A 24,047-nucleotide genomic window follows, 5' to 3' on the forward strand; every position below is an offset into this window, starting at 1 on the left:
AGATGTTGAGCATTTTTTATATATTTGTTGATCAATTGTATATCTTCTTCTGAAAAGTGTTTGTTCAGTTCCTGAGCCCATTTTTTGATTGGGTTATTTGATTTTTTGGTGTTAAGTCCTTGAAATTTAACACTTTCGGTCCTTGAAACTCTAGCCAGACCAAATAGACAGACAAAACTAATTAAAGGGATACAAATAGGAAAAGAAGAACTCAAACTATCACTACTTGCTGATGACATGATTCTATACTTACAGAATCTGAAAAATTCCACCAGAAAACGTCTAGAATTATTAAATGAATTCAGCAAAGTAGCAGGATATGAAATCGACAGCCATAAATCAAATACATTTCTGTACATCAGTGACAAATCCTCTGAAAGAGAAATTAGAAAAACTACCTCATTCACAATAGCCTCAAAAAATATATATTTGGGGATAAACTTAACGAAAGAGATGAAAGACCATCTCTAATGAAAACTACAGAATACTAAACAAAGAAATTAAAGAAGACCTTAGAAGATGGAAAGATTTCCACTGTTCTTGGATAGGTAGAATTAATATTGTCAAAATGACCACACTCCCAAAAGCACTATACAGATGTAATGCAATTTAAATCAAAATCCCAATGACATTTCTAGAAATAGAAAAAGCAATCATGAAATTCTTTTGAAAAAATAAGAAACTCATAATAGCCAAAGCAATCCTTAGCAAGAAGAGTGAAGCAGGTGGCATCACAATACCATACCTTAAACTATACTACAGAGCAATAGTAACAAAAACAGCATGCTATTCGCACCAAAATAGACTTGTAGAACATTGGTACAGAATAGAAGACACAGAGACAAACCTACATAAATACAGTTATCTCATACTAATCAAAGGTACCAAAAGCACATATTGGAGAAAAGATAGTCTCTTCAACAAATGGTGCTGGGAAAACTGGAAATCCATATACAGCAAAATGAAATTAAACCCTTATCTCTCATCATGCACAAAACTCAACTCAAAGTGGAACAAGGACCTAGAAATTAGTCCAGAGACACTGTGTCTAATTGAAAAAAAGTAGGCCCAAATCTTCATCATTTTGGATTAGGCCTCTATTTCTTTAACAAGACTCCTAAAACACAAAAAATAAAATCATGAATCAATAAATATGATGGATTCAAACTGAAAAGCTTCTTCTCAGAAAAATAAAACTAATGGCATTCTTTATGTAACTAGAAAAAAATAATTCTAAAATTTACATGGAGCCACAGAAAAAAACCCTAATAGCTGAAGTCATTTTTAGCAAAAAGAATGAAGCAGCAGACATTACACTACCTGAGTTCAAGTCTATTACAGATGTGTAGTAATCTAAACAGCACAGCATTGGCATAAAAACAGACACACAAACCAATGGAACTGAATAGAATGCCTAGAAGTAAATTCATGTATCTATAGCCAATGAATTTTTTACAAAGGTGCAAAGTCTTTTTTAATAAATGTTGTTGGGAGAATTGGGTATCCGATTTTATGCAGAAGAATGATGCAATCTCTATTTCTCATCAGTCACAAAGATCATCTCATGCTATATTAAAGATTTAAATATAAGACCTTAAATTATGAAACCACTAGAAGAAAGCAGAGGAAATGCTTTAGGACCTTGGACTGGGTAAGGATTTTTTGTCCTCCACCCTCAAAACACAGGAAATGAGAGCAAAAATAATCAAATGGGGTAACATAAAACTAAAAAGCTTCTGAACATCAAAGGAAACTCTCAACAGAGTTCAGATGCAACCTACATAATGGGGAAGATGTTTGCAATGTATACAGCTGACAAGGGGTTTATATCTAGAACATTCAAGGAACTCCAAAAACTCAATAGCAAAGATCAGATAACTCAATTTTAAAAATGGACAGTAGATCTAAATAGACATTCCTCAAAAGAAGACTTACAAACGGCCAACAAGTACATGAAAAATGACTCAACATCACTAAGCATTGAAGAAATGCAAATTAAAACCACAGTGAGGTATGACTAATACCTCAACCAGTAAGAATGGCTAGTATCAAGAAGACAAAAGGTTAACAAGTGCTGGCAGGGATGTGGAAAAAGGGGAATTCTCTGAACACTTTTGGGGGGAATGTAAGTTAGCTATTATGGAAAACAGTATGGAGTTGCTTTAAAAAATTAAAATAGAATAATCATGTGATCCAGCAGTTCCCCTTTGGGTGTATAATCCAAAAGAAATGAAATCAGTATGTCAAAGAAAAATCTGTATTTCCATGTTTGCTGCAGCACTATTTATAGTAGCAAAGAAATGTAAACAACCTAAGTGTTTGTCAGCTGATGAACAGATAAAGCAAATGTGGTACACGTGCATGATAGAATACTATTCAGCCATAAAAAATGAAAAATTCTGACATTTTCAACAACATGGATTGAACTGGAGATCATTAAGATATAAAAGCATAGAAAGCATAGAAAGACAAGTGTCACATATGTGGACTTGTCTTCATATGTGGTATCTAAAAAAATGTTGATTCCATAGAAGTTGAGAAGATAATGATGTTTACCAGAGGCCAAGAATAGTAGGTAGGTAGGGCAGGGGGAGGGATTGTGAAGAGTTGATCAACATATCTAAGACTCAGATAGGACTCATTGGATTACTATTGCGTGGTATGGTGACTATAGGTGTAGTATACATTTCAAAAAGCTGGAAGAAAGGATTTTGAAAGTTTTCACTGCTAAGAAATGATAAATGTTTGAAGAAATAAATATGGTTAGCCTGACTTAAACATTATATGATGTATACATGTATCAAACATTACATAGTATCTCATTAATATGTACATCTTTTATGTGTTTATGTATTGGTAATTTTTTTTTTTTAATTTGGAGGAGGATTTCTCATTTGGCCAATGATGGAACTGTTCTGGATCTTGATTGTGATGGGGGTTTATACAACTACACACATTTGTCAAAATTCACAGATGAATTTTATGTATGTAAACTTAAAAATTAAAAATATGAAAATGTTCCTAACATTTTACTTCAGACTTTATAGATAATTCAGTACAGCATGTTTGGAGCCTACAAGTAAGAAAAGAGTTAATGATTAGTAGTTTACTGGAATCATATTTCTAGTCAACCTTTGTTGCTGTCTTTGGGAGGCACATTTTGTTTTTCGAGCATTAATCCAGGAAAAAATTGAAATTACTGCAGTGCCCATCAGTAGGGAATTGGTTAAGTGAATCACTGCATGTTTAATGAAATATATAGTCATTTAAAGTTTTTTTTTAAAGGGGGACAGAAAGGATAGTGCTATGGGGAGTGTTTGGATAGATTAATCAAGGCATGGGCAGATGAAGACATTCTGGGGAGTTGGCAAAGATCCACTTCTTGACAAGGGTGGTACTTATTAAAGGGTTCAGTAATATTAAGCTTTACATTTGCTTCATGTGGTTTTCTGCATCTATGGTATGTTTTATCACTAGAAAGGCTTTAAAAAGAAAAATTATAAAAAACTATTTAATTAGGACTGGGTTTATGGTAGAGAACTTGCCTAGCATGTGTGAGGCACTGAGTTTGATCCTCAGCACCACCTAAAAATAAGTAAGTTATTATGTCCATCTTCTGCTAAAAAATATTTTTTAAAAAACTATTTATTTAAGTAAAATGTACATCTGTGACCCTACCACCCACCCAAAGAACTGGAACATTACCAATAAGACATATCTACCACCTCTACCAGAGGTAATTGACACCTGCATATTGTGCTTTGTCTTATATGTATAAGTATGCTTAAGTAATATATTATTTATAAAAATGATATTGTGCTATATTTCTGGGCTTGACTTTTTTTTTAGGCTCAACATTATGCAATTCACATAGATAGAGCCAGTGGCATGTTTTTGTAATTAATTTATTTGCTCACAGTATAATATTCTATTTTGTTCATAATCTATAATTTCCTTATCTATTTTCCAGAATGCCTGGGTTGTTTGTTTTTATTTGAAATGATGAAATGCTGCTATAAGCATTATTTTTAAAATTTAAAAATAGAAATGTATGCAGAGAGAGTACTAAGGCATAATATTGACACAATTCAAATATGGTGTTTTTCCTTTTCAATGAAGAGTGCAGGTGGAAGGTTGCACAAGGAACAATGAAGCAATGGGGTCTTCAGTGTGGCCACTGAAGGTATGACTCTCCCAGGAGCAGGATGTGGTAGCCTGACTGCTCTCATATGCTTTTTTAAGGGTTTTCTTTTATCTTCAAAATTATATTTTTACGCTACAAATAATTCCTAAATTCAATTTTTTGTTTAAAAGTTTTAAAATGAGTAAACATGATGGATAAAATTGTCCTTTCTACAGCATCCCAGATCTTTTTTCCCTTACCAGAAGTAAACACTCAGATTCTTTGATTTCTAGGTGTTTCAGTTTTCTTTCTCCTTTGAAATGCAAATTCTTTAATTAGGGAGATGTGAAATGACAAGGTTTTAAACCAACTCCTGAGGAGAAAGCATTCTAAAATTAAGGCATTTAATGTTTGTCTGAACTGAAATTATCGGCAGTGTGGAAAACAGAGTAAAATTCTGAGTTTGTAGAAAATCAAGGAAGTAATGATTTTAACTTCTTTTTGGTTAATTTGTTAACTATCATCCATATGTTTTATTTTTTTGAAATGTTCAGAATGAACTTTCAATAAATATCTATATTCAGATCTATGTACAAAATCCATTCCCCAGTTGGAAGACTTATGAATTTGTCTTCCATATTTGCTTATCGCCATTGTCGTAGCCCAGTAAAGTAGAAAGGACAATAAATCTGTTGAAATCTTTCATGTGCCACAAAACTATGTAATTTTAAGAAAATTAAATAACTTTCTCAAGTCTGTTTCTCCATCTTCCCAATGGTTATTGTGAAGATGACATGACATATAACATTGGTAAATTGCCTACATAGTGTCAGGTATTTAGTTCATCTCCTTAGTAAATATGATCTCTATTCCCTATGCCCTTTAGTATACCTAATGGAGAGCTAGTGCCTTCTCATTGCCTTGTGCTGTTTCCCTTAAAAAGAAAAATCCTTTCTCTTCAGAAAGATCAATGATGGATTAAAAATTCTATCTCTTTTTTTTTTTTCTAGGAGAAAAGACCAAAACAAAACAAAACAAAAACAAAAACACCATTGGGCATTTAAACTACAAGCCCACAGAGGTTGCACAATCCCCAAGGTTTCACCTGAAGCACTCAGTCCTCTCAGGGGGACAGGGAACTCTAGTTTCAGACCCTTCTTTTGAACTCTGGTCACACTAATTATTTTATGAAACTTGAAGCCCTTCTGTACAAAGCGGGTGCTTGCACCTTTTGCATGTCTCTAAAATCCCAGCCAAGTAGGATTCCTTGCAAAGGAAACAAAGTGCTTCTTTAGCTGGTACTGCTGGCACAGGGTAGGAGGAGGCAGAATATTTGAGTCTTCTTTTGAGGAGGGTGCCAAATCTATGTTTCCAGGACCAGAAAAGGCTGGGCAGCCCAAGTAAGAGAGTGGAACATAGCTGAGAAAAGAACCATCTGGGGCCACCTGGACTGGGAAAGAAAGCTCTTCAAAAGGTTATCAAGTGTCAAAGGATTATTTGTCAACCAAGAGCAGAATGTTAGGTGGTTTCCATGGGATTAGGGCTGCTACCACCAAGGACTTTATCCCCCTTTCCACCTCCTTCTTTCTCTCTTACCTCCTGTCATTTGACCATAATAATGCACTCCTGATCCTTACTGTGCACTCTAAGGGTCTGAAGTCTGTTTGCCAGGAAAACAATCAGTTCTTAAATGGCTCCTTTCCACTTGCCCACATCCTTCAGTACATGACCCATCTTCAAGTCTAAAGGCAGAACCTTCAGATGCATTGTTCACTGGGGCTTTAGGAAGACTCTGAGTTTTCAATTCAAGTAGTCCACATTAAGGTAAGAATGAACAAAGGCTGCTACTGTTGCATTTTAAAAGAGCAACTCACATGAAAGTATAATAATAGGTAGAATGTCTTCGAGAGACTCTGTACTAATAAAGTCCTCTAGATGTTTTGGACCTTGTCTACTCACTCTCCCTGCCACAATGGAAGGGGAAAGCCCCTTGGCATTTCACCTTTAAAGAAACTCAGTTGCTGATCTCTAGTATCAGTTCAGATGCATGTGGCCTGAGTAGTCATGCCTTCTTGTCATTACTCTTATTGGATAATGCAGATGGATGGATCAATATCCTCAGTCCCCATTTTCATAAGAAAGGGACATTAGAATACACAAGCCACCCTGACACGATTCTTTTGCTTGAAGCAGCCAGTGATCATACTTCCCCTCAAAGAAAGCCTTCAGCCTGAGGACCACAGGCTCATTATTGGCCGGAGTGAGGGGCCACTACCTGCTCCCCTCCAGGACCCCTCCCTCCCTTTGTCTTTTCTTACCTGCTGCCTGATGAAGCTGCGATCCTAGGTTCAACACTAGCAGGAGGAAGAACATGTTCTGTATTTGATCTGAAATAGACAATTGAAAGTTTTAGAGCCTAACACAGCCTTTCTGGGTCTCATGATTTGGTGATTTGCTTACTCCGGAGAATAGGGTAAAGACTCATAAATAAATATTTTGGGGGAAGGCATAAATGGCAGGGGAGCGGAACTGCAAAGAGAAGTTGTAGTTTGACTGTCTGGAGGATAGGGGATGTAGTGTAGAAGGAAGTGAGACAGTCTTTCTCAGTCCAAACGAGAAGCTATTCTTCCTATTCTAATGGCTTTTTCTGAAGATGAACTAGTTTTCATGAGTTGCCCACACTGGTGGTTATCCGCACCTCTTTATGTCTGCCACAAAACTTTACATCATACTCCCCATCCCCCGAATAGCAGGCCCTCAAATACCAGATGTGTCTTGTCAAATGGATAATGTACACCACCCTCTCTAGCTGGATTGGAAATCAGGGAATTGGATATTTGAGAACAGGGTTTGGTAGAAATAGAGCTGGGTTCTCAGTAAATACTTGCTAGTTGGCTGAGTAGAATAGTAAGCTGTCTTGAGTGCTGCAATCCATATGCCCATCATGTGACTTATCTCTTACCAAGAGGTTTAAATGGGGAAGATGGAGAGTAGGTTCTGATGGGGGTTGCCCACCTTGGTCCTGCTCTACCTCCTGTGTTTCTACCTTTGATCCCAGGCTTTTTCCATCCAAAGGATGGCTTTGGTTGAAGGGAAAAGAGACAGGGCACACACAGCTATTTTTTCCTCAAAGGGACTTTACAACTTTTATTAGCAAAGGGATCATTTCTCAAGGAAAATCTGTTGGAGCCATATATCTGAGGCAATTATGGCAGAGATACTCTGAGTGTGATGGAAAGTCATTTGAACTTTTGGACCAGCAGAATGACATGACCTCATTTACATTTCTAAAAGAGGGCTCAGCTTTGGCTAGATGACAAACTTGTTGGGAGGAGAGGCAGTTGGTAACATTAGAAGCAGGAAGATCAGTTAGGAATATCTTTGCAGAAATGGTGATAGCTTGGATTAAGTGTAGGGGCTAATGAAGGTGACAAGTGGTCTGTTGAAGCATTTATGCATTTTTCTTTGTCTTTTAAGTTTATTCTAAAAATTTCAACAGCTTTATGAAAGTATAGATGACATACAAAAGAAAGCAATTTCTTAAAAAAGAGAAAGTAATCTCTCTGTGTGTATGTGTGTTTAAAACAGACTTTTAAAATTCTACAATACAATTCAGTCGTCTTTAATATATTCACAGAGTTGTGCAGCCAACACCACTATCTACATTTGGAACATTTCAGTTACCCTAAAAGGAGCCATACCATTAAAAGAAACTCCCCATTTTCCTGTCCCTCTCTCCATAACCTCTAACTACCCCTAATCTGCTTCCTGTCTCTATCAATTGCTTATACTGGTCATTTCATATAAATGGAATCATACAATGCATGGCTTTTTGTGACTGGCTTCCTTTACTGAACATAATGTTGTCAAACTTTATCTGTGTTGTAACACATCAATACTTCTTTCTTTTTTTATGACTGAATAATATTAAATTGTATAATATAATGCATTTTGTTTATCCATTCATCTGTTGATTGATATTCAAATTTTTCTATTTGTTGACTATTTTGAAAAACTCTTCTATGAATATCCATGTACAAGTTTTTGTGTATATATGCTTCCACTTCTCATGGATATATATATATATATATATATATATATGTGTGTGTGTGTGTGTGTGTGTGTGTGTGTGGTGTGTGTGTGTGTGTGTGTGTGTGTATGTGTATGTCTAATAGTCATTTGAAAAGCCTATTAGACTGGCAAGTGGAGGTGTTCAGGAGGCAGTTGGATAACAGATCCAGATACATAGTGTATGTGTGTGTGTGTGTGTGTGTGTGTGTGTATGTGTGTGTGTGTATGTGTGTGTGTGTGTGTGTGTGTGTGTATATATATATATATATATATATATATATATATATATATATATATATATATATGAAATTGCTGGCTCAAATGGTAACTCTGTGTTTAAGTCTTTGAGGAACTGCCAAACTCTTTATCAAACATATATTTGAAAATATATTCTCCCATTTTGTAGATTGTCTTCAAAGCTTTTTGATAGAATTCTTCCAAGCATAAATGTTTTAATTTAAAATTAACTTCAAAGAACATATAAATTTAATTTTGATAAAGTTCAAATGATCTACTTTTTTCCTTTATTGTTTGTGCTTTTGGTATCATATCAAGGAAACTGTTACCTGGTCTGAGGTTACAAAGATTTACATCTATGTTTTCTCCTAAGAAATAAATATATTCTAGTTCTTATACTTAGGTTTCTGATTCATTTTGAATTAATTTTTGCATATGATATGAGGTAAGGCTCTAAACTCATTCTTTGGTACATAGACATCCAGTTGTTCCTGAATAATTTGTTAAAAAACTATACTTTCTCTATTGAGTTGGCTTGGCACCTTGCAAAAAATTGCTTGACCAGAGATGTGTGGGTTTATTTCTGGACCTCCAATTCCGTTTTCATCTCTATTTCTCCTATGTGAGTACCACACAGTAATGAATACAATAGCTTTGCAGTAAGTTTTGAAAACAGGAAGTATGAGTTCTTCAACTTTGTACTTCTTTTTCAATCCCCCCACCCCACCCCGTCCCGTTCTGGCTCCTTTGAATTTCCATATGAGTTAGAATGGGCTTGTTTATTTGTGAGGAAAAAAAAGTTGAAAATTTGGTAGGAATTGTATCAAATCTGTAGATCTGTCACAGGAGAAGAAATGTCTCTGGAGAAGGGTCCAAGGAGTTCCCAGAGGAGAGGGGAACTCAACTCAGAACAAGAAGGGTTCTTGGCATAAGTGATGGGAAAGAATTTCAGCACGAGCCATACAAAGGCATAGACAGAAGTTTTTCTAGGAAGAAGATACACATTCAAGAGAGAATGTAGACTGTCTCGAGAGCAAAATGGAGAGGCCTGAAGGAAAAGCAGGTTTAGGAGAAGAAACTACAAGTTATATTTCATGTTTGTATGATTTGAAATGTCTGTTAGACTGGCAAGTGGAGGTGTTCAGGAGGCAGTTGGGTAACAGGTCTAAAGCTTGAGAAAGAGATAACTTAAGAGTCATCAACACATAAGTGTTCTTTAAATCCATAAGCTGCATGACATTACCTATGGAGAGACAGGGAAGTGAAAGTAGACAATGTGCGGCATTTCAACATTTATAGATCTTGGTGAAGAGAGGGCACCAGCAAAGAAGACTGAGAAGAAGGGAACAGGGCAAATGATAGTAATATTAACCATATCCTTCGTTTTCTGTATTCTAATGCTTTGATTTCCTGGAGGCTTGCTGATCCTAAAGGGGTTGCCCTTCCCTAGGTTAGCCAGTTACAAGAGGTAGGAAACACTGTGCACATGAACACACCTTTCAATTGCAAACCAACCAACCCAGAGTTCATACTCTCAACCACTTCCTTTATTGTGCCCTTCCACATTTACAGTCACCAATCACTTGCCCTAATCACCCCAACCCCAGTAAACTAGAGAGAGCTCCTATGATCCAGGGCCTGCAAAAATCATTCATATTAGTCAACCACGAATCTGCTTTCCTTGTCTCACCTGCTCCTTCCTATGGAAACCACAGTAAAGGTGCCTGCCCATGTGTCCCACCTACCTCCTTTGCCCCATGACTGATCTTGGCGCTTCCCTATGTAGCCCCTGCACTTGCATCTTTTTTTCTTGGGATCTTGAGTATAACAAACTATCTTTCCAATGGCTGAGGGTTGGCCACATGGGACATAAATTCCTTAAGTAACAAAGTGCTTAAATTGTTTTTCACGAAAAGCCTTCCGAATCCCCTCAAGGACGATGTGATCAGCTGTTCAAGAATGGACATGGGCAGAAGCAGCTAGCTCCCCTGGTCAATGACCTTTTGACGTCAAATGTTCCAAATTCCCTGCATAGCACATAACTCCCTCAGGAAAGAAACATGTTCCTTCTGAGGCACAGTGACCATCTTTGCCTTGCAGAGGAATCTCAAACTCCCTCTTCTTGACAATCAATCAACAAGCAGTTTCTCCCTTCTCCCTCTCTGTAAATTTGCATTTACACAATTTACATCATTAAGGATGTAATTTACGCATCAGGGAGACAGATTTGAGCCTTTCCCCCCTCTGCTCCTGACTTCCTTGCCAGGTGACCTTCCAAGAAAGCTATTTCTTTTTGCCATAATATCAGCTTTTATGTACACAGGCAATGAGACCTTGCTTGGTATCAATGACAGTTGCCTCCTGATCTGTTGGCCTCACCATATATATAATAAAACAAATAAAACTAACATTTTAAAACACGGCACTACAAGGAAGGAGCGACTGACAGAGGTAAGTGTTGCTGCAAGTTGGCTTTAGTAGCATGGAAGTCATCAATGATCTTGACAAGCGCACATGAAAGTTCTAGTAACATTCAAGAGGTAAAGATGTGGAGATGATAGAATGTAGCCAACTCTTTAGAGAAGAGTGTTACAAAACCATGAAGAGAAATGATTCAGTAACTAGAGGGAAATGTGAGGTCCACAGTTGGTTGTACTCTTGGTTTTATTTTCAGAAGGATGAGACAGGTAACAAATGGGAGCTTTCTACAGGGAAGTGCTCATGGCACACCTTGACAATACTCTTGACAATACTCTTCCTCATCAAAATGGAAGTATACCAGCTGGGCCCTCTAGTACATGCCCATAATACTAGTGACTTGGAAGGATGAGGTAGGAGGATTGCAAGTTTCAGGCTAGCCTGGGAAATTTTGTGAGACATTGTCTCAAAATAAAATAAAAAGGACTGTGGATGTACCTCAGTGGTAGAGTGCCCCTGGATTCAATTCTTAGTACCCCCCCGCCCCCCCCACACTAAAGAAAATGTAATTTGAAAAGGTATCATCATAGGCACTTAGCAATTATGAGCTGATTAGCACTTTTAAGCACTTTTGAGCAGCGCTTACCAACTTCCTATTTTTCGAACATGAAAGGATGACATAACATAGTGCTAGTAACAGAAAGGACTCCTGGATGACCCATCTCTGGCTTTAACTTCTCCTTCTTCCTCGCCCATCCAACGGGACTTTCCTGACACACTGTGCCCTTGGCAAAACTGAGGGACAGACATTGTTACAAAAGTACTTTCCAACCACAATTCTCCTGTATTAAACTTTCTTCTAAGAAAAAAATGTGCTCCGTGAAATGGTTAAGAGCTCAGTCTCTAAAATCAGACACATCTAGTTTCAAAGTCTGGGCTTACAAATTATTAGCCTCTAACACCTTGGACAACTTGTGAAAACTGTGTTTTATTTTCCTGGAATAATAATAATAGCCACCTCAAGACAGAATCTTGAGGGTCATCTTCAACCTACTCATCTCTCATCTGCCAAATCCAGTCCATCCCTTGGTTCTGTTATTTCGAAGGCAGGAAGATAGATCTTCCATAAATAGCCAAGATAAGGGTGTTGAAGAAGGACAGGGGACACCATGCCAACCTGAAAGAGACATTGGGTCTGAAGGACATCCTGTGACTTGCTCTCCATGCATTTAACCACTATATCTTCTTCTGACCTAGAATACCTGTTTCTATTCTTCACATCTTTAATCACTGCATCCCTTCCTTAGTTACTCTTGCCCTTACCCCTAGCAACAGCCAACCACAAGCAGACCTCTACCTGAAATGCTTCCTCTAATAGATGTGTCAAAAACCACCAGGTGAGAACTGATCTCTTAATGATGGAAATAAAGGATTGAAATTATGCATTCCTGATTGGTTTATTAAGCCCAGATCTTGAAGAGCTTGATTGGTCCATGCTGATATCCCTCAACCCACCAATCACCCTTTGCTGGGTCATCAGACATGCCTTTAAAAACCCTGAGACAACAGATACCTGTTGGCATTCCTCTTGGGGCCCCTCCCTTTTGGAAGCTCTGCTTCTTTCTATTAATTTAATAAATCCTATTATTTTGCTCTCATCCTTGTGTCCCTGGATTTCATTCCTTGAATTTGTGAGACGAAGAACCCAACTGCTTAATTTCCGGTTACATTTCTACCTCTTTGATGCTGCTTAGATGACCTCTGTTTTCTGCACCCCATTACCATAACCTCCATTCATCTTCTTGTCATTTTTCGTTATCTCATCGCAGAGGCTCCTCACTGCTGCTTTCCCTTCTTGTCTTGCTTCCCTCAGCTCTATTCTCCATTCACTGAAGTAGAGGACAAAACCATTGGAGTCATCCTCAACTCTTTTCTTCTTTCACCCTACATTGCTGCTTTCCCTTCTTGTCTTGCTTCCCTCAGCTCTATTCTCCATTCACTGAAGTAGAGGACAAAACCATTGGAGTCATCCTCAACTCTTTTCTTCTTTTACCCTATATCTAATTCACTAACAAGTCCTGAGGACCCTTCCTTCGATTATATCCAGAACACGACCTCTTCTCACCGTCTTCTCTGCCTCCTTATCAGTCAGAGCCATTATCATCTCTTATGGTTTTGCAACCGTCTGATAACTGGATGCTATGGTTCTAATTTCAGCTTTCTAAAGTTGATTTTTAACATAGCAGACAGAATGATTCTTCAAAAATATGAGCCAAATCGTGTGTGCTGATGGCTTAATATTTCATACAGTGAAGAGTCCAAAATCCTTCCAATAGCCCAAGCAAGAGAGACCTCTGTCTCGGGCTCCATGCTTTGGAAGCTTCCACTGTGGCCATTCCTCTCCCTGCAGTGTGAGGTGTTTGAAGAACCAAGAGGGCTCCACTGGAAGCTTTTACCTCCCCACCCCCATCCCTCACAATCAAATTCCCTATCTGAATGGCTCTAAGCCTGCTCCCAGGCCTATGTGTCTTCCTTCCAAGATCTATCTCCCAAGGATGGATCTTGCAGTGTACCAGGTTCCATAATCTAGACACTTTCATTGCTCTTTCTGGTAATATTGTATTTTGCAAAATTGCAACAGCAACTCTACCCTCACCTCAACATTTTTAACTTTCCTTACCCATCTCTTAATTTCCCAAAGCTTTCATTATCATCTAATATATCATATAATTTACATCTTTATGATATTGTTGCCTATCATACTTCATATGAATATAAGTACAAAGAGGGTAGTGATCTTTGCTTTGCTCATTGTTATGCATTCATCTCCTAGAACAGTAAGTAGGCCCTCAGCATTTGTTGAATGAATTACCCCTTTATACAGTAGGCAAAATAATGTCCAGAATAATCAAATCCAACGATGTAATTTCTGCTTGAAGGACTTTAACAGCTCTCATTATTTAAAAAGTCAAGTCTTCCTTAGTATGGCCTGCAAAACCTTCCCTAATCTGGCCTTTTGGCTTCATGCACATGGAAATATAAGCATTTTTTAAGAATAGGACCTCATGGCTGCTTTGAAAATTCTAATCTCACTTTACTTTTACTAATTTATTTTTCCTGTACCTCAGTTTTATCATAAACTTTAAAGAAATTTGTAGTGCATATTATACTTTTTGTTAAGAGGACTTATATCTTTCTACTTCCAACTACCTTAGAGGATCCCCTCCTCCTCAAATGTATCCTATTTCCTTCTAGTGTTAGTACCTTACTCTTTGCTGGTATAAGTTGCTATAGTTCTGTCATCCTTGCTAGAACAAGAGCTCCTAATACTGAATTAGGTTCTCATAACTTTGTTGAATGAACAAAGAAATGAATGGTTGCATGTGAAGGATATAGAAAACAACAACTCCCCAGGGGAAAAGGGGAACCACTATCCCTAGGGAGAAAGGAGGACAATGGGTCCCAGGGAGAGAAGCAAAACAATATGCTTTGCACTTTTACCATTTCCCAGCAACAATGGGCTTTGAACTTTCACAACTGCTTCCCCTAACTTGGGCTTTGAACTTGCACAACTGTTACCCCTGCTTATCCAACTGATGCATTTTGCTATGATTCAAGTCTCACTTAAACCTTATAAAAATCAGACCCCTCTTGTAACCAGTTGCCATTTTCTCTCCTGAAAATGTGCCCTCTGATGCTTAACTTCACCACTTAATAAAAGTCGTCACTGATCTGTTGAGATCTGTCCTTGTTCTGGTTATTTTTGCTTTCAACAAGCATGACAACTTAGCATCATACTCAGGAGTCTGAGACTTACTTTTGGTTGGCTCCTTCCTCTTTAAGAGAAACCTTAATTTATTTACTTATTTTGGAAAAACCTATGAGAGGACTTTCCATCAACTAGTGCCACTTGCAATGGAATGGGCCACTAATGGGATGGGAGGTCATCATCCCTGGACTTTTTAAGAAAAGGGTCCATGTTGAAACAAGGGTTTCAAACTGAAGAAAACAGTCAATGTTGAATTTTAGGGATGGTGATCCTCTTTCAACAGTAAGATAACTTGCAACATTGTCACCCAGAGAAATTGTCACCAGTCCTAGGCCAGAGGCCTGACTCTGGGGGTTCTAACAAATCAGGTCTGGCCACTTGTCCCCAAAACTGAATAGAAAAAGTAATGGTGAAAAGAAGGAAAGAAACTTAGATTAATATGTTCATATTGGGAAGGCAAAGCAAGGTCTGGCACCTTAGCCCTGTCTTCAGGGTGCTGACAGGAGCTTTAGGTATAAGCAGAGGAAGAATTGGGGCAGGGAACAAGAGATATGCATAATTAAGAACCCTTGGTCAAACTGTTGTCTGGTGGATAATTATTTCAGTTTTGGTTCTGTGAGGTGGCTTTGGAAAAGTTTTCTTTTCCTTGTTTTTTAATTTATGAAATGGATTTATTGTTTGATTCCTTTTCTCTTCTTTTTAAAGAATTTTTAAGTTCATTCTAGGTAGTTATACATGATGGTAGAATGCATTTTGACACATTGCACACAAATGGAGTATAAATTCTCATTCCTCTGGCTGAAGAGGGTGCAGAGTCACATCAGTAGTGTAGTTATAAATGTATGTAGGGTAATAAAGTCCACTTCATTCCACCATCCTTCCCACCTCTAAACCCCCTCCGCTTCCTCACTCCCCTCTGCCCAATCCAAAGTTCTTTCATTATTCCCTACTGTCCCCCACCTGCCATTATGGATCAGTATTCACTTATCAGAGAAAACATTTGGCCTTTGGTTTTTTGGGTCTGGCTTATTTCACTTAGCATGATATTCTCCAGCTCCACCCATTTACCTGCAAATGCCATAATTTCATTCTTAATTAAGGCTGAGTATTCCATTGTTCATATATGCCACATTTTCTTTATCTATTCATCTGTTCAAGGGTACCTAGATTGGTTCCATTGTTTAGCTATTGTGAATTGAGCTGCTATAAACATTAATGTAGCTGTGCCATTATAGTATCCTGATTTTAAGTCCTTTGGGTGGGATACTTGGGTCAAATGGTTGTTCCATTCCAAGTTTTTTTTTTTTTAGAAATCTCCATACTGCTTTCTATAGTGGTTGCACCAATTTGCAGTCCCACCAGCAATGTATGAATGTACCTTTTTCCCCACATCCTTGCCAACATTTATTGTTGCTTGTATTCTTGATAATTGCCATTCTGACTGGAGTGAGATGAAATCTTAGAGTAGTTTTTCTCTAATTGCTAGAGATGTTAAACATTTTTTCATATGTTTGTTGATCAATTGTATTTTTTCTTCTGTGAAGTCTTAGTTCATTTCCTTAGCCCAATTTATTGATTGGGTTATTGTGGTTTTTTTTTTGGTGTTGTTTTTTGAGTTTTTTATATATCCTGGAGATTAATGCTCTATCTGAGGTGTGTGTGGTAAAGATTTTCTCCCATTCTGTAGGCTCTCTCTTCACATTATTGATTGTTTTCTTTGCTGACAAGAAACTTTTTACTTTAAATACATCCCATTTATTATTTCTTGAGTTTACTTCTTGCACTTTAGGAGTCTTGTTAAGGAAGTCAGTTCCTAAGCTGACATGATAAAGATTTGGGCCTACTTTTTCTTCTATTAGGTACAGGGTCTCTGTTCTAGTGCCAAAGTATTTGATCCATTTTGAATTGATTTTTGTGCAATGTGAGAGATAGAGGTTTAATTTCATTTTGCTAAATATGGATTTCCAGTTTTCCCAGCACCATTTGTTAAATAGGCTATCTTTTCTCCAATGTATGTTTTTGGCACATTTGTCTAACACAAGGTAACCATATTTATGTGGGTTTGTCTTTGTGTCTATTATTCTGTACCATTTGTCTACATGTCTGTTTTAGTGTCAATACCATTCCATTTTTGTTACTATTGCTGTGTAGTATAGTTTAAAGTCTGGTATTGTGATGCCACCTGCCTCACTCTTCTTGCTAAGGATTGCTTTGGATATTCTGGGTCTCTTATTTTTCCAAATGAATTACATGATTGCTTTTACTAGTTCTGTGAAGAATGTCATGGGGATTTTAACAGGAATTGCATTAAATTTTTATAATGCTTTTGATAGTATGGTCGTTTTGACAATATTAATTCTGCCTATCCAAGAGCATGGGCGATCTTTCCATCTTCTAAGGTCTTCTTCAATTTCTTTCTTTAGTGTTATGTAGTTTTCATTGTAGAGGTCTTTCACTTCTTTTGTTTATTGATTCCCTGGTATTTTATTTTATTTTTTAAGGCTATTGTGAATGGGGTAGTTTTTCTAATTTCTCTTGCAGTGGATTCATCATTGATGTATTGAAATACATTTGATTTATAGGTATTGATTTTATATCCTGTTACCTTGCTGAACTTATTAAAGTATGTATTCTCAGCCGAGTTCTACAAGGGCTTCAAAGAAGAATTAACATCAATACTCCTTAAATTATTCCATGAAATAGGAAAGGGGGGAACCATGCCAAACTCATTCTATGGGGTTAGTATCACCCTGATACCAAAACCAGACAAAGATGCATCAAGAAAAGAAAACTTCAGACTAATATCCCTGATGAACATAGATGCAAAAAATCTCAACAAAATTCTGTCAAATCGCATACAAAAGCATGTTAAAGAGATAGTGCACCATGATCATATTTTTTTTTATCATATTTGATTTTTTTTAAGAGAGAGAGAGTGAGAGAGAATGTTTTTTTCTAATGTTTATTTTTTAGTTTTCGGCGGACACAACATCTTTGTTTTGTATGTGGTGCTGAGGATTGAACCCGGGCCGCAAGCATGCCAGGCGAGCGCGCTACCGCTTGAGCCACATCCCCAGTCCAGTGCACCATGATCAAGTCGAGTTCATTCCAGGGATGCAAGATTGGTTCAATATACAGAAATCAATAAACGTAATTCATCACATTAATAGACTTACAGTCAAGAGTCATATGACCATCTCAATAGATGCAGAGAAAGCATTTGACAAAATACAACACCTCTTTATGTTCAAAACACTAGAAAAACTAGGAATAGCAAGAACATACCTGAACATTGTAAAAGCTATTTATGCTAAGTCCAAGGCCAACATCAATGTAAATAGAGAAAAATTGTGAGCATTCTTTCTAAAAACTGGAACAAGACAGGGATGCCCTCTTTCACCACTTCTATTCAACTTAGTCCTTGAAACTCTAGTCAGAGCAATTAGACAGACAAAAGAAATTAAAGAGATACAAATAGAAAAAGAAGAACTATCACTATTTGCTGATGACATAGAAAAGTTCTTGTCTCTTAAGGAGGCAATTTCCACTTGCTACTCAGGATGATCTATGAGACCTGTGATTCTGAAAGGGGCAATTGAATTCCTGTGAATTGACTGCTCCTGCTTGAGGGGGAAGTTCATCATGAGGATTTTCTAGAAGGTGTCAGACAACCACTGAAGACTCAAGGTAGCACTCCAGGGGTCTGATGTAAAAGCTGACATTAGAATATTCCTGAAAATCTTGTCTCAGTCTTGAAGGAAGATAGACGAGGTAAATTTAGGGCTAATAAACCTTGTACTAACAGTTTAGGTGAACACTCCTTAAATGATCAACATGCCTACGTGCAGAGCTAAGCAGGTCACAAAGTTTAAGGTTATAAAGGAGAAATACAAAATGAAGGCAGAGAGTTCAGGCTTTATGCTGTTTTCAGTAACTCATTGGGCAGCTGTAGGCCTAAATAAAGAGACACTGCTTTTGCAAAGTCAGCCTCTCTAATTCCTGTTACAGAATGTTTCCTCAGGTTTCTCAAGCCCCCTACCAAACTATCTTAAAACCCTGGCCAATCTGGATAAAATCTGGATAAAACCTTATCTCATATAGATAAAATCTTTCCAGATTGGCCAGGGTTTCCAGTTTCCTTATGGGAGCCATGATTTCTGAAAGAGTAGGTTTTTGGAGCCTTTAAAGTTAGGGAAGCAAAAATAAAATTAAAAAGTTATGGAAGCATGAACTCTTTAATACCTAGGCAGGCAATGCCTGAAAGAGTTTCTTTAGAGAACTTATCAGATACATGGTCAAAATTGATGACTTCATCACATAATTTGTAGAGCATGCACTCCTTCAGCTGCATGAACACTGTGATGGTACTTCTCCAGGAGACAAAACAAACAAATTCAAACAACCACTCCACCTCCTAGGTCTTCCCTTCTAAAATTCTCTTGTGTTTTATAAGTAAGTCTCTTACTGTCCCTTCCTGTTTGGCTGTCCATTTTCATCTTAACTGTATGGGGGTGGGGGTAGAGACTGTAAATCAAAAAGTTGTCCATCATCTCTGTCTCTCAGCTAAACTACAGATATAGAACAGAAATTCTTGTGGATCTTTGGACAATACTTGGTAAACAGCAAAGCATTCTTCACATTCATTGTCATTATTAATTATAAAGGAGGGTGACTAGTGATCTTTGATCTAAAAATTACACTAATTCCTATACGACCACTGTTTTTCACTGGCCACATTAAGATCTTACCTAAGGAAAAAGACTACGTGGTTTTAAGACTCACAAGACCCCACCTCCTTCATTAAACCTACTCTGATTCTCCTAAGCAAATATTTGCTAAACCATGGTACTTCTAGGGCATTTCTTTTTATCTGCTTTATATTTATTGGTTTATATTCAACTTTCTCCCTAGGAGAATTTTAGCTGTTATTTTGCCTATTTCTATCCAAGAAGTACTAATATCACTTTATTTAATTGCATTGGGAATTTTTATCTTTCCAGAGAATTCCAGAAAACTTTGGTACATTCTGATAAGAGGTTTGTAAACAGAACCTGAGAAAAACTTTTTCAAGCCCAATTTGCAAAGTATCAAAATCATAATAGGTGCTGGCAGTTTCACTTCTTGCTTTCGGTAGGCCTTGCTTTGTGTTCTCTCTACTGTCTGCTGAAATCTATTTCCAATGAAATTTGTTGTGCTGCAGTAGAAAGTGTGAATTCTTTATTTTCTTCTTCGTTTCTTCTTCTTTTTTTTTTTTTTTTAAATTCAAAGCATTTATTTGTTCTTTACTATGTGCCAAACTCCATTTTACATAAGAAAATAAGACAGAGCCAATGATTTCAGGTATAAACATTCTGAAAATATCTCAAGAATCCTAGCAAAGCATTCCTTTGTATAATGATAGCCAGCATAAAGGATCACATTTCACTTGGCGTTAGTCAACAGGAGAAGTGATCAGAACAAGTTTGCTTAATGCTTCATTCTTTACTGAATATTGCCAGGCTTATCTCATTTGGCTCTTCCCTCTCCATAAGCGTCCAGTACTGCCTTGGGTATTAATGGAGATTTATGTAAATACACACCAAACTGAACTGACCACTGTTTTTGAAGTCAAGTGTTTAAGGCATAAATTGTACAGCATGTTTTAAAATAATTTGACCTTGAATGCCTTTAGGCAAGTAATGCAGAATGGATCCCAGATTCTACCACTCCTTATTGTATTATACCTAGCTCTATTCAAATATTTTTTGTTACCTGCCAGTCCCTATAAGCATTTAAGTTTTTAAGAGTTTTTTGTTAGAGCCTGTGCTCTCCTCTCATTGATGTATATGTAATTATTTGATCTTTAAACCACCTGTGGAAGAGACTACCTTTCGTGATGCACTTTTAAGTTCAAATTGCATCTTAATTTTTTTAGTCAATAAATACTGGGCTCCCAGTTTTTGCAAGCCTTTATATTAGATTGTGGAAAATTTACAGAGAGATTCATCTAAGAAAGAGTCTCATATCCCACTTGAATCAAAGTGTGAAATATGATATATCAAGAACTATGTAATGTTTTGAACAACCAACAATAAAAATTAATTAAAAAAAAAAAGAAAGAGTCTCCTGCCCTAGAAGATATCATAACAGTTAGAAGGTTAAACCTTGCAAACATGAAGAATACAATTCTTACTAGAACTGTGTAAAAAGAGCGATAGAAGTACAAAAATCCTGGAAGCTGTCTATAGGAAGGGAGACTTCCCAGAGGGGTGGAATTTGAACTGGCCCTGGAAACACTTGTGAGATTTGGAGTTAAAGTACTTCAGTGGTCACTGCAGGTGCAAATGCACAGGGGAGTTGAGGGGACAATGAAATTTAGGTCAAGATGAGAATGTCAAGGGATTAATGCCAGGCAGAACCTCCAATGGAGAGAGTGACAGTCACTCAAAAATAGAGTTACAATACCAAAGAAGTATTTGGAAAAGATTAAATCTGATTATTATTATTTTTTTCCAAAATAAAAAGGAGCACACCTTTAAGATTTTGGGGGGTGGGGATGGAACTGAAACCATGCACTCAGTTAGGAGGTCACTGTATTCATCCACATGTTTGATAACCAAGCCCTGACACTGAGTCAGAAAAGCAAAGCAAAGGAAAGGAAAGAAAAACGTATTATAAGACAACTGGCAGGACAACTGGCAACTGATCAGTCATATAAGAGAGACTGTGATTTTCATAAGAATGGGAAGTTTTACTCCATGTATGCATGTTATGTCAAAATACATTCTACTGTCATGTATAACTAAAAAGAACAAATACAAAATATGAAAAAAACAGGGGCGGCCCGGGTTCGCTCCTCAGAACCACATACAAAGAAAGATGTTGTGTCCGCCAAAAACTAAAAAATAAATTTGAAAAAAATTCTCTCTCTCTCTCTCTCTCTCTTTCTCTCTCTCTCTCTTTAAAAAAAACAAAATATGAAAAAAACAACAACAAAAAAACAAAAAACAGAGACTGTTTTTAAGATAAGACTATGGAGACAATATTGGAATCGTGGAAGGTAGGGGAAAGAAATATAAAACGAGGAGTTGGTTTTAGAAAGAAGGCAATGAGTTGGATGTGAGTCACGGCATTCAAGAAAAATGTGGGTCTAGATTCTGGGAGATAATTTAGGAGATGAGATTGCAATTGCCTCATTACAGAGTAACCCTAGCAAGGTACAATCAAGGCACATGGTATATTTTGACATTGGCATGTGGAATAAAAATGACACAAAATCTATGGGTCAGTGTTTAATGCATTGTAAAACATGACCTATAATACTATCTCTGAGGACATTTCCACCATCTCCTTTTAACATCAACATCAAACATTGAATATTTTTATGTTGATGTGTATATTAAACAAACATTTTATTTTGGTAATTCGCCTGCTGTTAGACCAAATAAATTATTGCAGCAATTTAACAAGTTCCCAATGACTAGGTATTGCTATGGGCCAGGTAGTTGGGACTCAGAAAATCTTAAAAGTGTGGTCCTTGTCTTTGAGAAGCTCCAGTTCATTGGAACCTGGGGAGAAGACATCTGGAAGCAGTAGGCCAGGAAGAGCCTGCTGATGTGTGGGAAGCCAAGTAAGGAAGGCACGCAGACCAGATTCCTGTGGCCAGAGTGGCCAGAGCAATGTTGTTCATCCATTTGTGGGACTATAGGTTGTAAGAGAACTTGGAGGACGGTCAATCAGTATTTGACTTCTGATGAAACAGAGAGCTCCTGAACTTCTTCATGCTGAGAATATGTACTGTCCCCTGGTCCACCTGGGCACCAGTGACATGTTCTCTGCCTGGCACAGCACAGCTAGATCTACATACTTATTTCACCTGGCTTTTGTTTCTATAAATTGTAACTGCTTCTGTAGGACCAGAAAAGAAGGAATTAGGTATTTCTCTCCAGTTTGATTAAGTTGCATAAAATTTGCTTTTTCTTTTTATGTTATTTGTTTACTTCTTATGAGGTGGCTGAATCCAGCCAACCAAGATCTAGATAGTTTCCCTTAACTTAGATGCCAGTAACACTGATAAAACTATCTGATTATGGCTTACACTGAATGATTTTACTCTGCATTTTGGCAACTTGTGTCTGTGATTCCCTTCCACAGAGCCATAGAATTTCAGGGCTAGATGTACTGATTAGTAAGTAATCAAGTTTCACTTCTCCACCTCCACCCCCTCCCATGTGAATTTATTATTTCACTCCTCTACTATGTAAATCCAGAATAACAAGAGTTAAAATTATCTTTAATTTTTCTCTTTCCTCTGATCATTTTATATGAAAAAAATAAGTCTTTAAGTTGGCCCCAAATCATGCTTTTGTTATATAGTAGTTACCTCTATAAGTTAGTGAAATAATAGTTTTTATGTTTTGTTTTGTTTCCTAACAGCTTACTCTTAGAGCATTGCTTATAAACACAGGCCAGCCTAGAGTATGGCCTGTCTGCCAAAAGGTAATCACAAACAGATGTCAGTTGTAGAAAAACATTTTTAAGTTCTTAACCATTAACCCTTCAAAACCTCTAAGATGAGAGATATATCAGGAAAAAATTTTTCTAGAGTGCACATTTTCGGTATTGAAAATATTGTACCTCAAAAAAACTGTTCAACAAGAATAATAAGCATTGGGGCAAGTGAGAGAAATCCTATTATTTGGGGAACAGAAGGAAATTTGCTTGTTTATACCCCTGAGCATAATTTCTGAGGCAGAATTCCTCCTGCCTCTAACAATGGAGAGCAAAGATATGCCCACACCTCCTCCGCCACAGTAGCCTCACCACAGTCTACAACACAAACTCAGAAAGTACAAGAAAACCTCAACCCACTCAGTACTCACATAGGCACTGTGTACAGCTCCTCAGGAAAAGACACAAAAGAAAAGCAACATAGAGTTGCTATCGGCATCAGATTTCTATTAAAGAAACCAACAAGCAGAGTAGACAAAACCAAAACCAAAGCAATCAGCGAGAAGTAGCATCAGCCCAGGATCCTCTTTTGCTGGGATATAGGAGGTGTAATAAAGATCTGTAAAAATTTGGGGTTAACATAGTAAGCAAGAAAAGATGCAATCAATCACGTCAGCCCTGCTCTGCTTTCCTGTAATATGAGGGTAATTAAAACCAGAACAGGTTCTGGGGAACTAACTGATGGGAGCCCGGACTGGGGACAAGGTTAGTTTTGCTTTCAGTATTGCTTCTCTGCAAGCAGATGGCCTTGAGCTGTGTCCCTGGTGAAACTGGTATATCAGTTTCTCCACCAGGAATAGGGGAAAGGGAGGGGAAAAAGAACACCAGCAGGTCCCAGCCATGTGCCAGGAACTTTGTATTGTTGTTTTTATCCATTTCCCAGGGATGCTATAATAAATTATCACAAACTGGGTAGCTTAAAACATCACATGCTTATTT

At 37.4% G+C, this 24,047-nt stretch overlaps 1 protein-coding gene across 1 annotated transcript in view; it reads right to left on the minus strand.

Annotated features, from left to right (window-relative positions):
* Pdcd1lg2 (programmed cell death 1 ligand 2) overlaps nt 1-23,627 on the minus strand; it is a 61,513-nt gene extending 37,886 nt beyond the window's left edge. Inside the window, exons 1-2 of the mRNA XM_076843435.2 lie at nt 23,480-23,627; nt 6,442-6,510 (exon numbers count right to left, since the gene is read on the minus strand). Coding sequence (XP_076699550.2) covers nt 6,442-6,496 — 55 coding nt within the window. The 5' untranslated portion in view covers nt 6,497-6,510; nt 23,480-23,627. The remainder of the gene's footprint in view (nt 1-6,441; nt 6,511-23,479) is intronic.
* Between the last annotated feature and the right edge of the window lie 420 nt (nt 23,628-24,047).

This window comes from Callospermophilus lateralis, chromosome 2, assembly GCF_048772815.1.
Source record: "Callospermophilus lateralis isolate mCalLat2 chromosome 2, mCalLat2.hap1, whole genome shotgun sequence".
In the NCBI taxonomy this organism is placed as follows: Eukaryota; Metazoa; Chordata; class Mammalia; order Rodentia; family Sciuridae; genus Callospermophilus; species Callospermophilus lateralis.